General features: G+C 32.1%; 5 protein-coding genes across 5 annotated transcripts in view; 2 read left to right on the top strand and 3 right to left on the bottom strand.

The window, feature by feature from the left end:
* The first annotated feature begins 519 nt into the window (after window positions 1–519).
* Window positions 520–1,921, top strand: LOC135958891 (uncharacterized). The gene has a single exon (XM_065509834.1). It carries the CDS (start codon window positions 601–603, stop codon window positions 1,765–1,767), a length of 1,167 nt encoding a protein of 388 aa, XP_065365906.1. The 5' UTR covers window positions 520–600; the 3' UTR covers window positions 1,768–1,921.
* A 52-nt stretch (window positions 1,922–1,973) lies between these two features.
* Window positions 1,974–3,067, bottom strand: LOC135958892 (uncharacterized). The gene is made up of 2 exons (XM_065509835.1): window positions 2,804–3,067; window positions 1,974–2,745 (listed from the first exon to the last, which is right to left on the bottom strand). The coding sequence occupies exons 1-2, from the start codon at window positions 2,942–2,944 to the stop codon at window positions 2,299–2,301; spliced, it is 588 nt and encodes a 195-aa protein (XP_065365907.1). The 5' UTR covers window positions 2,945–3,067; the 3' UTR covers window positions 1,974–2,298.
* Window positions 3,068–3,483: 416 nt separating this feature from the next.
* On the bottom strand, window positions 3,484–5,358 carry Usp39 (ubiquitin specific protease 39). The gene is made up of 4 exons (XM_065508806.1): window positions 5,281–5,358; window positions 5,167–5,220; window positions 3,942–5,100; window positions 3,484–3,868 (listed from the first exon to the last, which is right to left on the bottom strand). The coding sequence occupies exons 1-4, from the start codon at window positions 5,291–5,293 to the stop codon at window positions 3,622–3,624; spliced, it is 1,473 nt and encodes a 490-aa protein (XP_065364878.1). The 5' UTR covers window positions 5,294–5,358; the 3' UTR covers window positions 3,484–3,621.
* A 3,235-nt stretch (window positions 5,359–8,593) lies between these two features.
* The window catches only part of LOC135958058 (zinc finger CCCH domain-containing protein 13), a 58,589-nt gene continuing 40,088 nt past the window's right edge, over window positions 8,594–27,094 (bottom strand). Inside the window, exons 3-6 of the mRNA XM_065508922.1 lie at window positions 12,285–12,543; window positions 11,975–12,201; window positions 11,178–11,776; window positions 8,594–11,120 (exon numbers count right to left, since the gene is read on the bottom strand). Coding sequence (XP_065364994.1) covers window positions 9,232–11,120; window positions 11,178–11,776; window positions 11,975–12,201; window positions 12,285–12,479 — 2,910 coding nt within the window. The 5' untranslated portion in view covers window positions 12,480–12,543 and the 3' untranslated portion in view covers window positions 8,594–9,231. The remainder of the gene's footprint in view (window positions 11,121–11,177; window positions 11,777–11,974; window positions 12,202–12,284; window positions 12,544–27,094) is intronic.
* Decay (Death executioner caspase related to Apopain/Yama) lies at window positions 16,493–21,122 on the top strand. The gene is made up of 4 exons (XM_065507332.1): window positions 16,493–16,927; window positions 18,590–18,765; window positions 20,380–20,539; window positions 20,695–21,122. Exons 1-4 carry the CDS (start codon window positions 16,582–16,584, stop codon window positions 20,958–20,960), a joined length of 948 nt encoding a protein of 315 aa, XP_065363404.1. The 5' UTR covers window positions 16,493–16,581; the 3' UTR covers window positions 20,961–21,122.

Here is a 27,094-nt window from a genome sequence, read left to right as displayed (position 1 = left end):
GTTTCGAAATTTAGATACGCCTTGATACTACTCAAAAAATCACAAATATAAGTGTTGTTTTTGTTTTCACATAGCTTTTTTACTAATACATTCTCACAACTGAGTTAGGTGTTTGACAGCAGAGTTTTCGATCTATGTCTATGCATAGATCAGTATGGGTGTTTATACTTTGACTTCATACGACGACATTCCTTATTCTTAATGAACATTTTATTTTAATAAAAGTTTATGAAAGTAAATAAATAATTAATAATAAATTAAAAAAAAATCGCTTGAATCTCTATTAGCTAAAATATTGTTTATCTCCGTTAAATTGTTTTCAAAATCGCTATATTTGACTAGAAAATGACAAGAGGAATTAATATATGGTATGCTCAACATAACATCTGATTGTTTTTGTGAACATAAAAATTTTATGATAATACGCCTAAAATAAACAAAAATAAATTTGATTAATCTAGCATAAAATATTACTAAATGGCCACACTGATCTAAGTTGACATTTAAGAGTTTTTCACTTTGCTGTTGTACAGCTGCGTTCACCTTATAAATTCCCCTTAATAGCTAAAATACCATCACTGATCGTACGAAATAAAGTAAATGTTGGATTGTGTTGTGATCGAAGTGCGCCAGCATTTATGCTGTGCAAATGTATTCCTAAAGTTTAAAGAATCTTTAACCGATTCGGAATCACTTAAAATTAATGTGGACGAAGCTAAAGTACATCTCCAAAATCCTAAGTGTAGTGCTGACATCTTTGTTAAAAACTACTTTTCAATTTTAGCGGGAACCTTTAGTAACTTAATTGTCGATGTTGAGAATGCTTCATTTCGCATTAGCATTAAGGACATACAAATATCTGAAGAATACCAAAATGATGATAACAAAGTTAGTGTGAAATTAAACTTGTTTGAACAGGATGAGGCTGCAGTGGTGTGTAGCAATTGCGATTCAATACTCGCCACTCAACAGAAATATGAAAAAATTCGAGAATTTCCTTCGGGAGCCATAGATGTAAGCGAATTCTTTTGTCACCATGGTCCCTGCTTTAAAGATGTTTTGGTGCCTAGCATTACGGATTTGTTCTATGGTTTTCAATTTATTGTGGTAAATAAAGAGGTTATTGAGAAGTGTACGCGGGAGAAAGAAGAACATATATATTGCAAACGATGTTTGCGATATTTAGGAGAGGCCATGTTTAATGGGAAGGCTGCCAAATTATGGTGTGATTCTATACGTTTCAATTTAAAAGGGCAAAGTTTAGACATTTTCGCTTCAGATGAGAAGACTCAAATCCACAAGCTGATGCTAAAAGCCATAGAAGAAACATCATTACCTTCCCCGGAGCCACTTTTAAGAAATATGCATTTTACCAAAGTGTTACTGGAAGCTAGTTTTCCCAATCGTCGTCAACAATATCTACTTGTGCATATACTAGAAAAACACCAGCCAGTTCTAAGGAATAACCAAGCAATTGCCCAATGTAAAGAAGAATATCAAAGTACTCGTATTGAACTTAAGCAGAACAAAGCATTTAAAATTCTATACCGTTTGATAGCCAATGATGATGACAACAGCGGGGAAGAGCCATTTAACTGTCCACCGTTGTTGGAATATTGGCAGCAGGATATTAATATTTTAAAGATGACAATTTCACCATTTCTATTCAGCGCTCTCAATGAAGAGTTAAACTTGAATATCAATGTTTTGCCAGAAATTTATCGTGTAAATAATGATGACTTTTTACTTAGTTACATATTTTATTGACTAATCAACAATACTCACTTAATAAATCTGTACTTCCCGAAATTGTTAATAAAATTAGAACAATTGTTATGCTTTATAAGAGTTTTTTTTATATATATTTATTAATTACTATTATACTCACAACGATAACATAATAAAAGTTATTTAAAAACAATCATAAGGGAGTTGTTACATTTATTATTGACCTGCTAGTTCTGAGGTATGTCTGCTTTTTATTTTTTTTTTTGCAGCTTGAGATATGGAAGTCCTCAACAGCGTAATTGTACCAGTTTTTTTTTATACAAATGTATTTCATTCTGGAACTCCAAGCGTTGGAATATCTTATAAAAGCTTAAATGTTTAGGTGTTTTGCGTTAGGACAAAATCAAAATTAGTAAACAAAATAATCAATAATTCCATATATTTATAATTACTTATAATAGATTTAAATAATTGTTTAAAAACAAGCGACACCTTATACAAATGCTTGTTTAATTTGGGAAAATACATACATCCATATATAATATCTTTGATACTTAATTGTAGATATTTTTACTTGGCCATTTTACGCATTTGCTTGGTTTGTTCGTGCATGGCTATTTCGGCGTGTTCAGCTTTGTTAATCATTCTATCCAAAGCACCTAACTGAGAAGACATCTTTTTATCCAAATCCAATTTTGCTTGACGTATTTTTTCTGTTGGTATTACTGGCTGACCCTCCTGATGTTGCATGCTATCCAAATTATCAAGAGCCTGATTTATATCGGCCGACGTGTTGGCTGCTGTGGTATTACGCCTTGACGAAGTATTGGGCGTGTCTTCAGTGAGCTGAGTTTTACCAGTATCCATTGAACCAGTTCTGCTGAATATATTAGTCAGACTGCCACAAGCAGTTTGTTTAAAGCGATTAAGTTTTTGTTGTGTCGATGACAATATACCAGTTAGTTCATCCAATTTGCTGGCAGCACCTTTTAAAGCTTCATCTTGTTCCTCTAGAATCTTTATGGTTTTGAGTTATTTTAAGAGTTGCACTTTATGTGGTATTAAATTGGATTACCTTAGCTTCAGCTGCTTCACGCTCAGCTTGTTCTTGCTGCAGTCTATCGGCTCGAGCCTTTTCAAATTCTTCTTGGTCTGGCTTGTCAATGCCCAACAGTTCAGCCCTCATACATTCATATTCGTAAGTTCCTTCGGCCATTATTTTAACTTTTTATTTAATTTTTTTATAACAATTTAATCGATTTTTTCACGAGTAAATTAAAACTATTTATATAGGACAAATAAATCCGGTGGTAATTAGTCTAGTAATTGATTTGACAAATGTTACTCTAGTTCCAAAATCGGCGCATGAGCATAACTCAAGTGTATTATTTGTTTTTAGAAGTAAATAAAAATATCTACACTGTTTCCATAGAGTCTTATTAATTCAGTGTCATAATAAAAATAACTCAGTGTATAAGAAACTTATGTATGGTGTAACACCCAACCATAAAAACTTTGACACTGACCTAAAAATATGCGTTAGTCACGCATAATGTTTCATGCTTAAGTTACTTCTCATTATGTTATAGGAGAAGCATAAAACCTTTTAAACTAAATTCCTGTACTATTAAATAGTTGTGTTTATAAACTGTTTATGCATATGGGGGTTTATTTTTAGATTCCAGTTAATTTTTTTATTAAGAACAAATGTTGATAGATTTTTATATATAAAAATTGATTATTACATATGACGAATTAAGATTTGTTGGCTTCTAAAAATATATTTCTTAATTTTTTTTAGTATGAGTTCATACTTATTATTTTTTACAAATTTTATTACCAAGATTTTCACATACCTTAAAGCAGATTTTTTTTTTGTATGCTGCTAAAACTTTAATCAATACATCTTTCATAAATCTGTATGTATGATTCGGTTAAAGTTATCATTTGTGGCAGTATCTCTGTGACATGTAAATCTTGCATTTCATACCACTGGCCATTGGATTTGTGTAAAATGTGCACACGATACGTACCCTTGTTGGGTTCACCATCGTGAACAATATTTGCCACTAAATTATATTTACTATCGGGTAGCTTTTCACGATTTGGTATAGACAATATATCGCCAAAATCAACATTTCTAAATGGAAAGAAAACATAAATAAAAAGCTTAACAAAGATTCCAATTTTTATAAATTACTACTAATACTTACTTGATTGGAAAGTTAACAATTGTGGGATTTTTCTCCAAGAAGAATGTATTTTTCGTAAATCTTTTTATGTACAATATTATAAACTGTGGCAGTCTGGTGATTTCAAAACGTTTCAGAAAATTGTCTTTGTAGGTTTTATACTCCTTTTCGGTGGTACCATTAAATTTACCCAGCAACTGATAAAGATTGACTTGAGGTATAATATTTTCCCTGAACTCATCGGTAAATAAAGGTGGTGGAGGTAAATCACATGTTAGATAGAGGAAATTTGAATCCTCACATTTCTCTTGATATTCTTCGGTAGCCAGCAATAATGTCTTTTGTGTATCATCCAGTTCCACTGGCGGTATTTTGCGGGTATATATTTTCATTTCACCCAAAAAGATTTTATTAATTATGGATGAGTCTGCTCTTTTGTTACCTTTTAAGGCACGATGTAGCGTATGCAAAAACCATGACAAAAATTCAATGGGATCGCCCTGCTCGGTGATTTGAAAACGTTTGTTGGACCACAGCACAACCGATTGCAGCATTTCATGTGGCGATACATGTGCCTTAAAATTACGGGGATTCCAAATTTTACGCATAAGTTCACCAAAACGTTGCACTAGATTGAAAATAGAATCTCCAGGTGGCCGTTTGATTTTGGCATAATGCTGTTCACGCAAATAGTAATCCCTTAAAGGTCCCACATGCGACAGAGCATGCAATACCACATTGCAATAATCATTGTTCTTAATATTATTCAAACCCACAACACCCGGCAAATACAAAGTACCATCTACCGTACGAGAATGTTTGGGATCGGATTTGTCCAAGTTCGTTATATCCTGTGGCGAAAATGTCGGATTGAGAACGTATTTAATATCATCCAATGATGAATCAATAATTTCATAATTATCCGGCAGACAGTAGAATCTTAAGGTTTGCAAATTTAAGAAAACATGATGAGCCTCCGCTACTGAATGTGTATACGCATGAGTGTTGGTACCTCGACCCTGGAAGTACTTACCACACACCAGGCAAGCATAAACGTTTATACGCGTGAGTGAGATGGAACACAACTTTTCAAAATCGAAATCCAACAGGGGACGGTTTATGGTATCCAAATAAGGACATACCCGATATTTAGGATTAAACACTGATGGGGTATCTAGTTCTAGAATAAACAAATAATTCTTATTTAGTGAAAAACATGCTTTGTCCCAGCCGGTCTTTAACTTACCATCTTCATTGGTGTTTGTCAAATCAGTTTTGGCTTTCTTCTCTGCTGGCTCGTCTAAAAGATATTTAATTAATTATAAACTATAGCATAAGAAGAATTTTGTTTTATTATTACCTTTGGATGGCATTATTATTTTAATGTGAAAGAAATTTCTATAAACATTTCCAATTACAATAAATTCTTCTTATTCGTAGTGACATTCACTGCTGGATTAATAGCATATTAATAAAGCTGCCAGATTTCTTAGCGAATGAGGGAAGTTTGCGCATGAACATATCAACTCTAAAAAATATAGGTTTGAGGAAAACCGTTTCGGTTTTTTTGTGAACAATTGTAGTTGTTATGACATAATACAAATTTTTTCAATTAAATATGTATTTTAAATATGTATTGTCTATCAAAACTAACAAGTTGCCTATACTTGGAAGTAATATGTTTGAAATTCATAGCATTTACAACACCATAGTGGGGAGGGTATAATGCGTTTGTGCAAATGTTTGTAACGCCCAAAAATATTAATCTAACACCCACCTTAAAGTATACCGATCGACTTAGAATCACTTTCTGGGTTGATTAAACGATGTCCGTTCGTCTGGCTGCCTGGCTGGCTGTCTGTCCATGTAAACCTTGTGCACAGAGGTCATATTATTTTTTCGGCCCAAGGACCAAGCCTATTACAACTGCCTGAAATCGGTCCATTATTTCACCTAGCCCCCATACAAATGTTCTTCTGAAATTGGACTTTATCGGTCATAAATGTTTAATTATATATGTATATCCACAAATTCCGCTCCAAATAAGTTTTATATATATAAAATTCATGTCACCAAATTTTGTTACGATCGGTCCATAATTAGTCATAGCTCCCATATAGACTCGCTTCCGAAAATCACTTTAACGAGCATAAATCGCTTAAAAATTTGGTAGATACACAAAATTAAACATTGTTAAATTTCATATAGACATAATCACACGACCTAATTTCATGGTGATCGGTCCATAATTGGTCATAGCTCCCATATAAGGCCACTTCCGAAAATCACTCAAAAATATAAATTATTGAAATTTTAAAAGAAAAATGTTTTTGCTCTTTTACTTAGTGTAGGGTATTATATGGTCGGCCTCGACCGACCTTACTTCCTTAATTGTTTTTTTTTTAATTTAGTAGTGAAAAAAATGTTATGGCCAAAAATATTAATTTTTTTTAAATTTTAAACAATTTTTTTTTCTTAAATTAATGAAAACAATAATTTATAAAAAAAATTCGAATTAAAAAATATTTTTCTGTTGCTCATGTATACATCTTATTTGGGGGCAACGGAAAGTTGATTTCAACATACAGACGGACATGGCTATAACGACTACGCTATCTATAACGATCCAGAATATATACATATACTTTGTGTGGTCGCAAATGAAAAATATAGAAATTACAAACGGAATGACAAATTTATGACAAAACAATGAGAGTTTACATATGTTAAATTTTACAAATATTATCTTGCTCTTTTACTGACTCAGTATGTATTTTGTTATACCCACCATCAAAAAGGCGAGGGATTCTCTTAAGATTCTACGAAGATCAAGCTATGTCCGCCCACAAATACTCTCTGTTAATAAGCTTTGTTTGGTATTGAAAATGCTCAATATGGGTCCATGATTTCTCAAGTTTTTCTGAGTATCGGTCCCTAATTAATAAAATGTTTACATTTTCCATATGAATATTTTTTCAAGTGCGAAATAAAATAACCAAATTTTTGTTTTAATAAAAAACTCTTCATTTATTTTGAATAAAAAAAATTATAATTTTAATACTAAATAAGATTATTTTGTTATGCATACAGTTTGAATTAATAACCAACCACAAATAAATTTTCATACATTAGACCTTTCCTTAGAAAACAAATCTGACTTGGATTGGTCTAATTTTATACCTTATCAGATTTTAAGACCATCGAAAATCGTTGTAGATTTGAATAAAAATATGAGTTTCCAGCACGAGTTCCCTAATGGATCAAAATTTTGTTTTCTACACTAAATTATAAAATTAGACCCAAATTTGCTTTTTAAAACCAGAACTAATTTAGATAAGTAAGTGTGTACTATATGTAAGGAGTGAGATCGAAAAATTCTTAACATACATATATGTTTATAAAAAAGAAACCACTAAACTTACAGCTTTAATTTTTTTTTTATTTGATTGAAATTATTATTACAATTTACAAAAAAAATTATTTTTATAGTTTTAATCACTAGTGATGAAATTTTGAACCTTTTTCGGAAACCCTTCCATTAACGTTTTTATAGTGCTTTCTGTCACTTTGCTCGAACATGTAGTCCATCTCCGTTTAAAATCTACCACACTTTTGGACACCTTTTTTGTACTCTTCAATTCTCTTTTAACAAGAGCCCAATATCTCTCCACTGGCCTTAGCTCCGGGCAGTTTGGAGGATTTGCCTCTCTTGGTACAAATACCACATTATTGTTCTTGTACCACTCAAGGGCTTGTTTGCCATAGTGACAGGATGCCAAGTCAGGCCAAAAATAAGTGGACACATTATGAAGTCTTATGAATGGAAGCAGCCTTTTTTGTAAACATTCCTTGATGTAAATTTCGGTATTTATAGAGCCCGTTGTAACAAATGAGTGGCTTCTTTTGCCGCAACTGCATATTGCTTGCCATACCAAGAACTTTCTGGGAAATTTTGTCTGCTTTTGGGTCCTAAACTTTTCTTCAACATTCCCTCGAGCATCAGCAACATAAAATTTTTGACCTGGAAGTTGCGAAAAATCTGCCAGAACATACGTTTCGTCATCCATTATGCAGCAAGAATATTTTTTTATAAAACTTGACTTCAATTTCCGTGCTCTGTTTTTGGCCTCTAAATTTTTAGTAGCGTTCCTGTCAGGAACTTTTTGAGCCTTGTATGTTTTTAAACCTGCATTAGCTTTAACTTTTCGTACCAAATAGTCCGAGCACTGAGCTAACCGGGCTGCTTTCCTACCGGATGTGTTGGGAGCTCTTTTGAAAATGCGTTCTATTTTTTTGGCTTTAGAAACATCATGTGGACCATTCCTTCTACCTGAACCAGGTTTTCTATCAACTGACAAGTTCTCCCGGTACTGTTTAATAACATTGGAAACAGTTTGACGGCAGACCTTTGTATGCTTGGCCAACTTTTTGTAAGACCAAGTTGGGTTTTGTTGAAAATATTTAATAATTTCAGTACGCACTTTTTTCTGGTCACTCATTTTAATCAGATTAACAAAAAAATTAATATAATTGACATTACACATAATAACTGACATGTTTTTCAAAGGTAACTTGATCAAAAAAAAATTCAAATAATACTTGGGTTAAAAAATGTAATGAAAAACGTGTGTTAAGAATTTTTCGATCTCACTCCTTATGAATTACGTATGTGTATATGAATATAAATATACTTTACAGAATACAGAATTTTAGGTATTACAATTTAGGACGGATAATCAAAAAAACATTTCTAATAAAAAAAATATAAAAATATTTTATATCGCGTCTTTTTACTTTCTTCGTACATACATCATTTTGTAAACTTTATAAAACCAACAACATTTAGAATAAGATAATTTCAATATTAATTCCGGGACGAATTCGGTAGATTTATCTATCTTCTATATTAATTTATTAACATTTTATTTTCTATATATTTCTTAAGCCGTTTCTGTTAAAAATTTCAAATGCTAACGATTACTCGTCTGCATTTGCTTTAGAAGCAAAATTAACAATTAAAATTTAATAAAAGTTTGAAGAACTATTTCAAAAAACAAGTTAAATAAAAAAATAAAAAAAAACAATTTGATTAATATATAAAAACATTTACAACACTTTTAGTGTAATTTTGTTTTTTACAGTTGTAAAATAGGGGTTACAGAATATTGACTAGAAGCGAAGAGTGCAATAATACCCCATATTCATATTTTTCATTGCAACTCACACTCGTTTTTAATCAATATTCTATTGGATAGAATGAAAGGAATAAAAATAAATTCATATAATCATTTGATTTTTTAAATTTTAAATTCTAATAAGGATTAACAGCTGCCAGACCCACTCGACCAGCTGATCTTGAGAATACCGGTTCGGCATAGCTGTGTCGATAACCCTTTGGCATATTAGAAATTGGTTTTCCGTGAGGTACTGGAGCACCTATACCGCTACCACTGCTGGATGGTGAGGCTTTCGAAAGCGACGTTGGAGGGTAAGAGTCGTCAGGAATGCGATGACGTTCCATGGAGCGATCGGCACGATGGTGAGCTCTCTCTGAACCGGAACGTCTGTCGGGTGAATAGTCTCGTCTAGTGTATTCTCGCGATTGATCTCGATCACGAATACGATGTTCTTCGGAACGATTGTGATGATCATGTGGCGGCTGTTCACGATAACGTGGTGGTTCTCTGTAATCATTGCTCTCAATTCTATTTCTAGATTCGGCACGCTTTCCCGAACTGTCTCGTGGACGGTTACTGCGACTATGCACTTCGACTTTTGATGGCGGCATAACAGCGCTTGACCTAACACCATGTTCAGCCCATTGATCACGAGATCTAGAGCGTGATCTAATTTCTGGTGGTGGATCGTCATATAAATGCTCTTCATCACTCCAATCATCATAAGAACGCGATTTGGGTTCAGGTGTTTCTAACGGTGCTCTAGGACGAGATTTGTAATCTACTGCATCTTTTTCATCAGTTATATCGTAGCGACTGCCGGATCTTTCCATGGCCCGGAATTTTTCTTTTGTTTCTATGAACCGTTCCTTATTCGATGAATTGGTATTGTATTGCTCTTGTCGTCCATGTGCTGGGTAATTGTAACTGTAATCGCGTTCATCGTCATGTTGGGAATGTGCTTTGCTACGTTGACTGAGCTTTGAATGTAGAGGTTCCTTTGTTCTTGCCACATTTAAATCGCCATTACTATCATATGATTTGTAACGCATGGCTGAAGATTTCATCATTTTCTCCATACTTTCAATGTAAGGAATACTTTCGGGTTCACGATAGGGATTGCGATCTTTACTATGAGAATGATGCTCCCTGTCTCTGTCGCGAGAGTGATGTTTTATAGCTTCCACATCACGTGTTTCTCGCACATCCCGAACATCTCTTGACCTGGCTCCTGAACGCTCGGCCGTGCGATGACTGAGCTCAGATTGATCGGGTGAATTTGATTCCCTGTGGTAGCCAGCATATTTATCTCTAACGGCATTTTGTTCGAATGGTAAATCAGCAGGATCCACATAACGATGTTTACCTCCATATCTCTGTACCTCATCGGCAGCATAACTTTTGGTATGTGGTAAAGGCTTCGATTTAGATGTTGAGTATTCCATAAATTTCTGTTTATCGGTAAGATTCTCCTTGCGGTATCCGTGATGTGGTGGTGCAACATGGCTTGGATGATGATTGTCGTCAAAGTCGTCTAAACTATTATTGGATTTGTACTTGTAACGTTGATCATTTACATCGTGGTTTAGCGACATATTTTTCTTCATTAAAGCAGCCATCTCATTGGATTTGTCGACATCAGGTAGCTTGGAACGTTCTCTAGCCTTTTCCTCCAGCTTATGATGATTATAGGCATATTGTTCGCTTTGTAGTACACGATTGATTTTTGAGTCATAGTTTGAGGGTCTAACGATAATCGGTTTAATTTCATCTTCCCTAGACCAAGAAGTAGAAGATGGAGTTTTCGATCTAGGATCTCTTTCGGTAGACGGTAGCTTGTCTCGTGGTGTATAGGGTTTTGCAGGCAAATCACGCAAATAACTATCGTCACGAGGATGTACTGCATTTTTACGTGTCAGATTCATATGATGTTGGTTAATTGGTGCCGAGCGTTCCATAGATATCTGCGATGGTTTCAATGCTATTACGGAGTTGTCGGCCTCATTGCTCCAATGTTCATCATCTATAAGGAATTAAAAATGAATATGGTATTTTCAGTATTTAAGATTTAAGAACTTACCACTAGATGTAGTTACATCTTGTCTTTCAGGACTAGGAGCCAAATCAGAGCCTATGCCAGACGAACCTCTCGATGAAACCTGTTTGCCACTGCTGTTGGGCAAGTTTTGTGTTAGCTCTGTTTTTGCTCCCGGCCTATTGCTGCCCACAATCAATTGATTGCGACAACGTCTCAACTCTATCGCCGTCAAATTTCCCTTGGATCTATGCACGGTATCATAATCACGCGGTGGCAGTAGTAACGGCGGTCCATTACCATTTAGTTTGGCTCTCAATTCGGCAGCCAATGAATCAAATAGCTCTGGATTGGGCAGCGGCTGTTGTTGTGGCGGCAAAGGCTTTAGACCAGATGGTGATCGTGATACGGGTGAATTACCACTGATATCTTCACTACATTCTGATTCTCTGGTACTGTTGCCAGTATCGCTACCCAACGACGAAACGAATCGCTTGGATGATGGTTCATGTCTTGCGGATCTAGTTGCTTGTTTGTGATGGTGTTCATCATAATGTTGTGAATCTTTCTTATGATTAATTTCTTCGTTGTGATTCGTTGATTTGTTAGATGATAACGATGGCATTCCAGGTATAATTCCCAATCTATAGTTGCAAATATAGTGTGAGTATTAGTATTAAGTATATAATGAAATTGCATGAAACTACTTTACGTTTACAAAAATAAAAATTTGTTAAACATGAATTTCTGTTATATTTTGATTTCTCCTATTTTTGGGTTATATTTTCCAATAATAATTACTTGAAAATCCAACATCTACTTATAAGTAATACACCACCTACCTTGATTCTAAATCTTCAAAACGTTTTTGATTCTCTGGACGATTAATCAAGATCTGTAACTGTTGATTCAAAGCCTCCGCTGTAGTTTCGGAATCACAGCGATATGCATGGACATGCAAGGGACATTTTGTGACTGGATTATAAAGTAGCAAAACGCAGGCTACTATATCGTCCGTTTGTACGGAACTTGTTATGGCACTGTGTGGTATAAAATGTTTAGAAGAGCCCTAAAATAAAATTGAATTAACAGAAAACAAAATACTTTTATAAGGAAATGTTAATAAATTTATAGAACAAACATAAAACTCACCTGTATAATTTTAATTCCTTTGTGTGACACTTGCAGTGTTACTTTAATTGGCTCCTGTGTACGTGATCTATCGATGAGATACGGTAACACGGAATTGATGACTCGTTGTCCCCGCAAACCTTTGGCTTCTTCAGCGCCCAAAAACCAAACATAATAGGATGCCTTTTGGACATCACGTCTTAAACGTAGCGCCATAGTTGCGATTTAAATAATTGTGGTTGTATTTTTAATTCGAAAGCGATATACAATGCCACACAAACTGTAAATATAGAGAAAGAGAAGAAAAATTATTTAGAAAATTTAGATTTTAAAGTTTTTTTTAGATTTTATTAAGCAGATAAAGATGATTTTTTATCTATTTATGCTTTCATTAAGTGTTAAAAACCCTCTGCTGCAATTTCTTGCTTAATTTAAATATAAATAAGAGCATTTTTTCTTAAAACAAATTAAACACAAGAGATAGTTAAAAGAATTTTTAAAAAACAATAAACTTTTTTTTAATTTCTTTCTTTCTTTTACCGTTACTATGTACCTGATAGATATATACATTGTATAGCTAAAATAAACATAAGTGTAAGAAGCATACATACATACGTTAGTAAGTAAATATGTATGTACATTATATGCAAATTATTTTTTAAGACTATTAAGCACTTTACTTTTTACTTTAACAATGTATGTACATTTGCATGTACATATATTTAGTTCAGTTATATTTTAACTTTTTCTACATACCTACCATATGTAGTTATAAAGATTAAACTCAATTAATTGCCTTAAATATTTTATACTTTAGTTCCAACCTACCATTTAAACATTTATATCTCAAAATCACTCATTGAAACACATAAAACTAATTAAAATATGGTTTAAATAAGCTTGGAAATGCCTTTATTTTCTATTTATTTAGCAAAACTATTTAAAAGCAACAAAAAAAAAACGCTTATAAGCTTAAGTGAGCTTGTAGGACTTCAAAGTGATATGGTAACCCTAATGTAAATAACGGTTTTGTTTTGGTGACGTTGCCATCTCTTATGTTAAAGATGGAAAGAGATGAGCAAAACAACAACAACAAAAAATAATGTAAACAAGTGTGTCATTTGTATTTAATAAATTACATATTTTAAAAACAACTTTATATAGTGCTAGCAGTTTTAAATCATTTAAAAGTATTTTTTTTTCCAATTTTAAATATTTCAATGCTAAAATTAAACTAAAAATAAACCAATTTTTTTTTGTTTCGGCTCTTCTTTTATTAAGTACTTTGACTTTGTGTTAAATGTTATGGCTTTATATTAATAGTGAAGGGTATAAAATAACTGTTAACTAGAATGTTAAAAGTACTTTCAATTGTTCAAGTATTTTCAAACAAAAAAACACCTTTCAAAAACATATAACGTATGTATAAAACATATTCATTAGAAATAAAGACTTCTTATGGAAATTAAAATAAACTTGAAAATTGTTATATACAATTTTTAAAGAACATTGCAATCGTGACCTTGTAATCATGAGTAATAAATAAATAAAAGTATTCATTCGATTTCTTTGCGTGAGTTGTATATAAAAATTACCGCACCCATATCAAGTGAAAACCACTAAAGTTACTTTTTAAATGTTTATATTGTTTTTGGCTAAAAACTTCTTTCTTTTTTTGGTAGATATTTCCTTCCTTTATGGAAATATGCCAATAATTGTTATTGGAAGTGAACTGTGTGTTTTAAATTTATATTAATTTTAAATATGTATATTTTGATGTCGACTTGCTTTGAATTTATGTATAAGGTAACGGTATCTATCGATAACATGTAAACAAACAAATTGTCATACAGGGTTGCTTTATTAAGTACCTGGAAATGAAAATAATTAAACTTATCAATGCCAAATTTCCTATAAATTTCTTTGACTGCTTTAATTTATGTTTAAATAAAAACTTTCTTTGTGTTATTGTATAGCTATTTGTTAAGATTATAATTTATAATAAAAATATGTACATATGAAGCTAATAATAATAATATTCGTTGTTAACAAAGTAGCCTTTGTAAAACCACAGTTTAGGCTTATAGTTTTAAAACAATTATATTGATAATGTGACTTTAATTTAAGCCAGCAGCTTTTCAACAAAGAATATAAAATAATTTGTAGTGGCAAATATTTCAACGAAATTGGTACTGTGATTTTTTCCATATTCGGGACTACAATGGAAAATTTTACGACGCAATTCTTCCAGATTTAATTTAACCAAAACCTCTTAAATATTCAAATTGACAGTGTTTTTCATAGTTTGTGGTCAATCTAACCCAATTCGCCATTTCCAAAAATGCATGGTAATGAACAGATTTTTTTAATATTTTCGGGGAAATTAAGAATTCTGACTCTTAATGGGAACTGATTGAAAAATCGTTTTATTATAAAAAGTTCTGGGAATTCAAGAACCTATAGATATAGGGCAGAGTTAGAGTTATTTACTTTAAGTTCTTAATATATTATCTATTGGGTGTATGACTTAAAAATGTGGGATTTTTTTTTTTTCCAATTTTTAGCTTTTATTTTGAAACATTTGTACAATATACATTTGTTAGCTATGGCCTTTCCCCATCTTTCTGCCAACATATGGATTCCGAGCCAAAAGAACTGCTCATCTTTTGAGGTCAAGAACGAATCAAGACAATATACTCTGTTCCAAAGTGAAGCGTATCCCAGAGAGAGCATTCTGCATCGATCAAAATAAATAGTAGTCGGACGGTCCACGATCTGGGCTATAAAGAGGGTGAGGCAAAACTTCATAGCCACTTCATTCTAAATACCGCAAACTTTAAAAAGCTAAAAAAAAGTTGTCGAATAATTTTTTTGGGTAATTATGACCCAGGTACAGGTTCCCTGTGTTGGTCTGGTCAGATTTCAGCATCTCATAATACCCTTCTGCTCCCACCAATTACAGATCAATATATTAGCGCCATGGATATTTGGCTTTTGTGTCGATTCGGCTGGTTGGTCATGCTTCATATACCATCTCTTATGCTTCGGGTTATTGTAATGAATACCTTTTTCATCGCAATTAATGATTTGGTGCATAAATTATTTTCTTTTATTACATTCAAGCAGCATTTCGTACATGCAAAATCATCTTTCAAGGTCTCGCGGCTTCAATTCGTATGGTACCCAATTTCCCTGCTTTCGGATAAATCCTGCTACTCGCAAACGTTTTGATATTGCTGCTTGAGTAGCTCCCAATGATTTTACACGCTCTTGTTGAGTTTCACAATAAACTTCATGAGTAATGCCTCCAATTCTTTGTCTTCAAACTGGTTTGGCTGGCCTAGGCGATCTTTTGAACCGAACATACCCTCTCTCGCATGTTGAATCCGATGGAACACATTCACCATAAGTTTTAGTGTTTCAACGGAACTTTTTTCAGATTAAAGAAGTAAAGCAAAACTTCCAGCATATGACGCTTTGTTGTAAAAAAATTCGACATTTTCGAAGTAAAATAAAACTTTGTTGTTCACACTTTAATGTTCAATAACTAAGTGAGATTAAATTATAGATACATATGTACGGCACTAGTCAACGTTATTCTATCATCCTAATATTTTTCAGAACGTAATAATACAATCCATAGAATAATTCTATTCAGGTTGGACGTTCAAAATTCGCAATTTCCAAAAATTCCCGGAAATGCACAGATTAAGAAACCTTGAGTCTTAGTGGAAACCAAACTGTGAAAAATCGTTTTATTATAAAAAATACTAATGAGTTTTCTATTGTTTTGAGAACTATTTTTAGTGGTAACAAATTGATTTCATATCAGTAATCGTATTACAAGTTTTAATTAATTTAAACATTAATTTTTATTTAATTCCTAAAAGCAATTTACTTTAGGCCCTTAATAGATTATGTATTATTCTATATATAGCCTTAAAATCTTAAAATAAAACAAATGAGTTAAATGACATAAATTGATATTTGCCAATGACAAATAAACTATGAATATTAATAAAATATTTAATTTATTCTTTGTTAGCAATACATATTTTAATTCCCTCTCTATTAATAAGATTTCTCTCAAAAACTCTATATTGAGTAAAAAAAAAACAGCCAAACGTTTAAATACTATCGGAGCTTTTGGCAAAAGATAAGATAAGAAGTGTTATTTTAGAGCGACAAAGAAAACATCTAATTTACTAACTACTGAATACAAAATTTAGTAACTTGTTTACTGTAAAACGAAAAACAATACAATTTAACTATATAATTAATACCTACGAGTTGAAAAAAGAAAACAAATAAAAAAATAATGGATGAAACCGATTTATCGCTGTTCAAAAGTAATAAGAAAAAAGATAAACATGACAAAGCCGATGCCACATGCAACGCCAACAACAGCAGCAGCCCTAACAAAGAACAAATTGAGAAAAAAGTCATCATATCAAGACCCACTGACGATGATATATACAATTGCGATAATCCTCAGGCGGGAATTGCTTTGATTTTCAATCACAAAGATGTCAAGGGTCAAAAACAAAGAGTGGGCACTGAACAGGATCGTGATACTATGCAACGAACACTTTTGAATTACGGCTATGATGTGAGAGTTTTCAATGATTTGACATTTGCCGAATTGAGTGATGTTATAAAGAAAAGTGAGTGCAATTTCAAAAGTTTTTTTTTTTTTGGTGTGTGTATCGATTTATTGGTATCGATTGAAAATTTTTATAATTATTGTGTTGTGGCATTTGAAATCAGTAAATTAAGAACTAACAAGGTTGTGTTATCTATATGAGTATTAAAAAAAACAACAACAAATACGAAATAACCGATAAACATTATTCATATGTTATTACAGTGAATGACAAAAATAAGCTATTTATGGCATATAGTAAATTTATAAATTTCTATTAAATGCACTTGAACGTAATATATTAATATACGTTTCTAATACAATTTAATAAATACAAAAAAAAATAAATATAAATAATGAACTATAAACAAGTATTATACCATGGTGCGGTTAATGTGGTCAAATAATATAATCTTAATGTTATAAAATATTGGATGTATGACTTAAAAATGCGGGATTTACAATAGATGGTGTATCTTTTGAACGCGGTTTTTTTTAATAACTTATATGACATTTTGAAGGGTACATATATGTCATTTATTCTCACTTAGTTATTGAACATTAAAGTGAAAACAAAAAAAAATATTTTTTTGCTTTGAAAATGTGGAATTTTGTACCAACCAATCATTATATGAGGGAAGTTTTTGTTTACTTCTTTAAGAGCCGCTGAAGCACACAGATTGCTCACCAAAGCTTATTGCGAATGTGTTCCATCAGTTTCAACGTGTGAGAGATGGTTTGTTCGTTTCATAAGTGGTGATTTTGACACGGAAGACAAATATCTCCATGGCCAGCCAAAAAAGTTTGAAGACCGAAAATTGGAGGCATTACTCCATGAAGATTGTTGTAAAACTCAAAAGCAAATCATTGGGAGCTACTCAAGCAGCAATTTCAAAACGTTTGCGAGCAGCAGGATTCATCCAAAAGCTGGGAAATTGGGTATCATACGAATTGAAGTCGAGAGACCCTGAAAGACGATTTTGCATGTCCGAAATGCTGCTTGAACGCTATAAAAGGAAATCATTTTTTCACCGAATGATTAAGCCGAAGCGTTAGAGGTCGTACGTGAAGCCCGACCAACCAGTTGAATCGACACCAAAGCCAAATATCCATGGCGCTAAGGTAATTCTGAGTATTTGATGGGAACAAAAGGGTCATTATGAGCAGCTGAAATCTGACCAGACCATCACAGGGAACCTGTGTCGATCGCAACTGATTCGTTTGCAGCTAGCATTGGCCGAAAAACGACCAGAACATGCGGCCAGATATGAAAACGTTATATACCATTATGACAACGCTCGGCCACATGTTGCAATACCAGTTAAATACTATTTAGAATGAAGTGGTTGGGAGGTTTTGGTTCACCCGCTACTATTTGTTTTGATCAATGCAGAATGCTCTCTCTGAGATACGCTTCACTTTGGAATAGAGTATCCGATATTGGCTTGATTCGTTCTTGGCCTCAAAAGATGAGCAGTTCTTTTGGCTCGGAATTCATATGTTGCCAGAAAGAATAATCACATTTTTGTTAATTGAAATCTAATTAAAATTGATTCGATATATTTTTTTTAATTCTTAATTCTTACTTAAAGACATTACCGCCACCATTTAACCGTTATGATTTTCAAATAACTTGTCTTGTATTGATTAAATAACTTTCAACGTGTTTTTATTATATTTCCAGCTGCCCAGGAAGATCATAGCAACAATGATTGTCTGATAGTGACCGTAATGTCCCATGGCATGGAGGGTAAAGTATATGCCCGCGATATGCCCTATCCGGTGGAACGTTTGTGGAATCCATTTTTGGGTGAAAATTGTAAATCGTTGATAAATAAACCGAAATTGTTCTTTATACAGGTAAGATTAAATGAAATATTATTCAATGCTATGCTTATTGTATCGATTTAACGAAGTTCATCAATCCGTGTTTAATGAAATAAGGGATATTTATGATCCATTTGGTTGATTCACAAGGTATCCTATCATGTCATTCTAATATTTCACAATGGTTGGAAAATGTTGTTATTGCCTTTCAGCAGAGACCTGCACTGAACCCCTAAGAGTCGATTAAGCCGAGCCGCCGAGTTGTGAAATATTAGAACATTATGATATGATAGGATACCTTGTGAATCGACCAATTAAAATTTCGGCTATGTTTACGAGAATTATCATACGAATAATTAAATCAGACAATTAAATTCTTAAGACACAGATCTTTGAGATATACTTTTTTAAAAATAACATCAAACAAATCTATTGGACAAGATAACGCGAAAACTTTTAATAATTTTCATTAAACCGAAAATTCATATAAAAATTGTTTTTTTTTAAAAAGAAGAATAAATATAATACTCCAAATTGTTCTATTTTAACAATGTTATATTTGGATTCACTTTGCCAATTTAAATTTTGTTTTTATATTCGTTTTGTTATAGTTGAAACTGAATTCAGAAGGATATACATTCTTATGAATTTACAGATTAAATCCAGCATAAATTATATGTTGGTATTAGGGAACCTAATTTCACGGACTTTTTCCATTCCCGGGAAATATTAAATAAATCCTTTCATTAATTTCAAATAATCGGTCAAAATTTAATTTTTTTAAAAGATTTAAGATTTAAATCTGGAAAAAATATTCCTTATTCGTTTCGAAAAAGAACTTTTTAAATCAGAATGTTATTATTTTCTCTAAATATGATTATCCTTAGAAATTTTAAGGTTAAGTATCTCAAAAATTCCTTTAAAATATCAATTTGTATAGAAATACTAATTTTTCTATTTTAAAAAAACATGTTTGTGTTTTTAACATACAGAAAATAGTTTCGGTTTTATATCTAATCAAATTCTTCAGTTCAATTCATCGGATTATTCTATTGTGGCTGAAAAATTGCTGTTGGAGTAACAAAAAATCGGTTTTAACTGATTTTCTTTTGCTAGTATCGACAAAATCTTTAACATTAACTTTAAGAAGACAACTTATAAAGAAATTACCGAAATTAACCGCCAAAAATTTCCCGGAAAACTTTTCCCGTATCCGCGCATTAGTCAAATAAAAGATATTGAAATTTGCAACAGTATACGATATATTTCGATCATGGCTGATCTTCAGGAATATAACCTTTTCAAACTGTAAAAATATGGCCGTAAATTTAAAAAAATATATATGTTTTTCGCGAGTGCTATTCACAGATAATTTTGAACTTGGCTAACATATCGCGTAAACACAATTTATTTATAAATGCCAGCTAAAATTTATATTTTCACTTAAAATTAATGAAATAAAGTATGGCAATGCTAGCAAAATTGAATGTTTTACTGTGTTTCGTCTTTAACTTGAACCCATGTTAAACCGGGTTTAACTAGCAAATAAAAAAACTAACTATAAACTAACTTTCTGCTAATATTAGGAGTTATTTTCTCCATCTTTAAGAATTCTAAACAAAATACTTCTTTCTTTCTGAATTGCAGGCCTGTCGTGGTGAAAACCTAGAAAAGGCAGTCACATACGATGCTTTTGCGCCCATGTCTCGTACACTCAATGTAAACGCAGAGCCAGAGAAGCCACCCACAATCACGTATGCGATACCAAATACAGCCGACATGTTGGTGATGTATTCCACATTTGAAAGTAGGTTAAACGTATTAAAGTGTAACTGAACTGAATTTAGTTTTAAACCTAAACATTATTTATACATTTTTACTATTTATTTATCACTATTTTTGTGTGTCTTCTTTGTACATATTTCTAATTCCATTTCGTGTTGTTTCTTTTTTTTTTTTAAGAATATTACTCTTTCCGTAATGTTGAAAATGGTTCGTGGTTTATACAGAGCTTGTGTACGGTGCTAAATGAAGCCGCCACCGGTGCGGCCATTACCAAAGAGGGTGCCGAGTTGTTACGCCTGCTAACTGCCGTTAATCGTAAAGTGGCCTACGAGTACCAGTCGAATGCTAAATATGAAGCCCTTAATCAAATGAAAGAAATGCCAAATTTCCTATCGACCCTGACGAAAACATTTTATCTGCGAGTTAAACCTAACAACAGATAAATTTTCTACAAATGAATCACCATTTTTTCCACATAATTAGACAAAAATAAATAAAATAAAACAACAAAACGAATCAAAATTTTAAACAAATCAAAATTATACAAGTATAAACAAATAAATTAATACCCATTTGGATGGATGGCGTGTGTGTGTGAAAGTGTATTTTATTATTATTCGCATTACTTTTTTTCCTTTTTTTGTTTAAATATAACAAAATTGTTTGTTAGTTATCTACATTTTTATGGTACAATAACTTTTGTAGTCTAACTAGTGATATACATATGTAGTGATAAATATTTGTTAAATATAGACAGACATCGAGTTACATACTTCAAAGATAATAAAAATAGCCCCACTTTTCTAAATATTTTGTACTTTGGACTGAAGTTCACAATGCTGATTGGGCAACTTTGTATAAATACTTATTAATCCCGGAATTTAACTGTAGCTGTCGGCACCCAGTTGGGTCGATCGCAAAAAAATGTGGTAATAAATCTTCTAAACTATTGGTCCGCTTGCAAAATAATGTATTAAATAATCGAAGAGGACATAAGAAGTTAATCTAATCCTAATATTTTTCAGAACGTAACGACATATTTTAGAGCAATGAAATTTGTACTATATGTTCCGTCTCCCTATGGAGAAGGTTTCAGAGGTAAAAACGGGTAAATAACAAATAATTAAAATGCATCTTTATCTAATTAAAAATATGCGAGAAGTTTTGTTTTACTTCTTTAATTTAAAACAAGTAAGAGAGCTACATATATTCGGCTGTGCCGAATCTTATATACCCTTCACGAATTTACACTTCAAAATACAAATCATAGGGTAACATAGAGACGAGACGAAATTGTCAAAATCCTATCTCTTGCAACAACAAAATACATGCTGGTCAATGTTTTTTGTTGTTATATCAAACATTTTTGTATTTTTGTCTCATCTGTATGTATAATTCTCTATGATACAAATTTTAAATATTTTTAGGTAATTTTTTTTTTTTTCAAGTTGGTTTTTTGGAAAAAAAATTTTTTCCGAATTGTTATTTAAATTTAATTTTTTTTTTAAATTTTAAAAATTTTTTTTTTGTTTTAAAATTTTTTGTGAAAAAAATTAGTGTTAAAAAATATTTTTCCCGATTTTTACCCATTGTAGGTTCGATTTACTATGGTCTTATATACGTCGTTGCAAAGGTCTTTGAAATATCATTAGATATCCATATTTTCTATATTAATGACTTAGTAATCCAGATATAGGTAAAAAATCGATGATGTCCTGGTTTTTTCCTTATATTTCAGCCATTTATGGAGCGATTTTCCGAGCCGGAAGAATTCCGGAGTTATTTGGGGGCTTCGGAAAGTTGATTTCAACAGGCAGACAGACATACGGACAGGGCTTAATCGACTCCGCTATCTATAAGGATCCAGAATATATATACTTTATTGGGTCGGAAAATTATATTGTGGAAATTACAAAACGGAATGACAAACTTATATGTATATACCCTTCTCACGAAGGTGAAGGGTATAAAAATATGCTGTAAGTTTTGCCGATGCGGTTCAGAAGTGATGAAAATCATTGGGCGCTACACGAGAAGCAATTTCAAAAAGTTTGCGGGCAGCAGGATTCATCAAAAGATTCATTGAATGCTATAAAAAAAATAATTTTTGCACCGAATCATTACTTGCAATGAAAAATGGATCCACTTTGGAACAGAGTATCCGATAGTGGCTTGATTCGTTATTGGCCTCAAAAGATGAGCAGTTCTTTTGGCTCGGAACCCATATGTTGCCAGAGAGATGGGAAAAGGCCATAGCTAACAATGGCCAATATTTTGAATAAATTTATATTATACAAATGTTTCAAAATTAAAGATAAAAATTTTAAAATCTTTACGATTATATCGGCAAAGGTATTTGCAGTTGTTTCGGTAACAGGACCTTAGCGGGGCGGTAGTCGAGCTGAAGCGTATTGTAGGGTTAACGGTAGCTTAATGGTAACGGTAGCCAACCTTAGTTTTTAGTTAAGTTGCAAAACTGATCTGGTTGATACAAGCAAACATTTTTTTATTGTAAATTTTTTTAAATGCCCTAAATTGTAAGCTAATTTTTGATAAAAATATACTTTTTACTTTGATTACTCTTTTAAATACTTTGAATTTAATATTGTTTTTATGTTTACGAAGAGATTATTTTCAAACGCTTCTTCTTTATTGATATCAATTTGATAAATTGAGACTAGTCTCAATTGTAAATTATTGCGACTAACAAAGGTTGAATTTGGAATTGTTTGGATTCACACAATAACCGCAGCAAATATTTAGTTACTTCACAATTAATAATGAATGTTTTAGATCTACATATACTATGTTTTGTATTGGTTAGAAACATAACGAATTATAGCGTAGCGAAATCGAAAAAACTATATCAAAATTTTCATTATTAAACAATTTTTCAATACGATTGGGGTGGCGAAGCGAACTGGGCCAGCTAGTGAGTTAACAAATATAGCACCTTTCCTTTTTTTGACATAAAAGTAATTGTAACTTAAGGCTTTTTCTTTCTGAAGACACCAAACTAAATTTTAATCAAGGTACCATCACTACTGGTCTTAAAAAATTATAAAAAAATTTAATAAGACAAAACAAGAAATATAAACCTAAAAACAACAACAACAACATGTTTTCCTTGAACTGTGTGAGGTGAATAAGGGTATACAATGCTTTTGTTGTTGTTAAATACCACTATCACTTATTAAGAAGTTAATAACAATAACAAAAACAACAATAACAATTATAACATCAATAAAAAAATGTGTCATGTACAAGAGAATGGGAATGTAATTGAACATGTAGAACATTATTTTCGGTTTTTTTTGTTGTTTTTTATTTTGTTTTGATTTCGTCAAACAAATTACAATTGGAACGACTGGCCACAAAACCACAATTTATAACAATGAAAATTAGTTAATATTAATATACAATACAAGAAAGTTATACAGACACATTTGTGTCTGTATAACTTATATACCCTTCACCAAATTATACTTCAAAATAAAATTTTTTAATATTTTTAGTAAACAAAATTTATTTTTTTTCCAAAGTTGTTTTTTTTCATTTTTTGTTTCTAATTGTTATTTTAATTTTTTTTTTTTAAATTTTTTTTTTGTTTTTTCATTTTTTTTTTGTGAAAAAAAAAATGCGGGTTCAAAATTTTTTTTTCCGATTTTGACCCATTGTAGGTCCAACATACTATGGTCTTAAATACGTCGTTGCAAATGTCTTCGAAATATCTATCATTAGATATCCATATTGTCTATATTAATGTCTTAGTAATCCAGATAGAGGTCAAAAATAGGTCAAAAATCGAGGTTGTCTTGGTTTTTTCCTCATATCTCAGCCATTTGTGGACCGATTTTGCTGATTTTAAATAGCAAACTTGTCGAAAGCATGTCTGACAGAATTATGGAAGATTTGGATCCCGAAGATATCTGGGGTCTTCAGAAAATTGATTTCAACAGAGAGACGGACATGGCTTAATCGACTCCGCTATCTATAAGGATCCAGAATATATATACTTTATAGGGTCAGAAATGAAAAATGTAGAAATTACAAACGGAATGACAAACTTATATATACCCTTCTCACGAAGGTGAAGGCTATAAAAAAGATCCAAGGGACACTATGTGTCTATATAGGCGACAAAAACATAGAGTACCTTCGAACTTTCCTTTAAGGTGGGAATGCATAATATTGTGGATTTATAAAGTATTGAAAAGTCTTTAAGTATTATATTTCAGAAGTTTCCATTTGTATTTCAAAAGCTTATAATTTTATTTCAGAATTTTCCAATTGTATTTCAGAAATTTCCATTTGTATATCAGATTTTTTAATATATGTATACTTCTAATTGTATTTCAGAATTTTTCAATTGTGTTTCAGAAATTTCTAATTGTATCTCAGAAATTTCCATTGGTATTGCTATTAAAATTTTCTGAAATACAAATGGAAATTTCTGAAATACAATTGGAAAATTCTGAATTATAATTGAAATTCAATTCGAAATTTCTGAAATTGTATGGTGTAATATGAAAAAAATCCCAAAAATGAGAATTTTAGGATTTATACCCATTGGGTCTGAGGCTTATTAAAAACATAATATTCCGTTTGGGATTCCGTATTTTATCCAAGGGCCAAGATATTTGACTTTAAATTTTATAGTGAACAATTTCTAAACAAAAGAGTTAATTTAAGGGAATTCGGATTAAATTTATTTCCGATATTTTAAAAAAACTGCAAATTGGTCTGTACTTCTTCTCTCCATTAACGACGATCGCTGCAGATCAATGATAAACAATTTATTTTATCTAAATTGAACTATTCGAGGTGTCGGCTCCCAACGAAGGAAATTATTTTGTTTTCTAGGGCTGAGCTCAATTTTGAAAATCACCAAAAATATTGCTTAGGAAAACACTTTTACACTTTATCTCGTACATTAATTAATATTTTATGACTTGTAATAAAGTGATGGAAAAAAATTGTTCATCTTAAATCGTCTATGATCGACAGCGAGAGAGGGAGAGAGTACATCAAAAAGAAAGAAACAAACAAATAAATAAGTCGTTAACTTGTCGCTGTTTTAAATAGTTTTTTTTTGGATTTGGGTTTGGTTTTGTTTGGTGTTAATTAATTTGGTTTTTAAAAGCTGAACAACATACTTTTGGTCACAGCCTTCTTTCGTTGAATGCACAACAAACAGCGTTAATACGAAAAAAAAGTGTGAAATGCCAGTGAAGTTTTTAATATGTAGTTAGTTAGTTTTTGTTGTTAATACTATTGTGGAGCTTTTTCTTTAGGTTGGCGGTTTTGTTGTCTTTTTGATAAACATATGAACGAACATGAATTTATTCAACTTTCACTGTTCGAAAATGTATTGCGACAAAGAAGATTAAGTTTGAAGCTTCTCTCGGCGGCGGCGGCTCACTTTTGCATTGAGATCTGGAGACTACCTCACTAGTTGCCTAGCTGGCTGGCTAGCTTGCTGACTGACTACTTTGGTTATTTGTTTCTTTGATACTTGTTCCCAAGAGTATGTTTTTGTTGATGCATTAGCAGCATAATCGTATGTTTGAGATAAATGAGAAGAAACAAAAAGAAAAAACAAAACAGCCAGGGATAAACAAACGGTGGAAGGTGACGAATCCAAAGAATTTTGTCATAACATTCTACTATAAACAAAAATCCAGATCTGGTTGCATAACAACTACTAAAAAAACTAGAAAAAATGTTCATTCGATTCGAGATGGTTGGACTAGACAACTTGTTCAAGACTTTTTACGACTTCATTAAATGGTGTACTTGTTGGAAGGTTGTTAATGTACATCAGCCTCTCTAGAAAGATATCACCAAATGGCGATTTGTTCCGCACTTTACAACTTCCATCGTTTAAGTCTCAAGAAGTTTTAGCGTCTTTAATCAAAACGTATTAAACACTGTTCTTCAGTAATAACCTTCAATTGATATCGAGATGATAATGATAAATTCGGGGTTACTTGGCAAGTTTCTGTAATGAATTATGTTGCTACTAGGGAAATAAGTTATGAGAAGCAGAAAAGAGGAAGTAGTGTTGTGACGGATGAGTCATTAGAAGTAGTTAAGATTCGAAATCAAGTCCTCCAAAGGTCACTTAAAGTTATCACCTTTAGTTTTCTGAATTTGTTGCCTTTTCAATAAAGACCTAATAATAAGGACTAATTATCATGAGGTTCTCTAGCTGGCAACGCATCACTATTTTACCCCTGCAATATCATTGGTCCGTATTTCTTCGTAAACTACATTGATGATACCATTTCCGTCAACAGCGAACGCTACAGATCAATGATAACCAATTAATTTTGGTCTAAATTGAAGCATTTTGAGGAAATGAGGTTCTAATAGGACGGCACTACTTGCCACACTGGAACCGCACAATGGTTTGACCCATTTAAATTTTTATCTTGAATTTGAAGGCACAAGTCTATGCAATAAGCAGCTATCGAACCATGCCCTCAAAATCAACATAACCCTGTTCAGTCGGATCTATGTGGCAGAGTTATTGAAAATTTAACCCTTCGGACATTTGAACTATGACCTCTTTCGG

Source organism: Calliphora vicina, chromosome 4 (assembly GCF_958450345.1).
Source record: "Calliphora vicina chromosome 4, idCalVici1.1, whole genome shotgun sequence".
In the NCBI taxonomy this organism is placed as follows: domain Eukaryota; kingdom Metazoa; phylum Arthropoda; class Insecta; order Diptera; family Calliphoridae; genus Calliphora; species Calliphora vicina.
The sequence above is the reverse complement of the archived record's forward strand: the minus strand, read 5'-3'. Positions and strand labels throughout refer to the sequence as shown.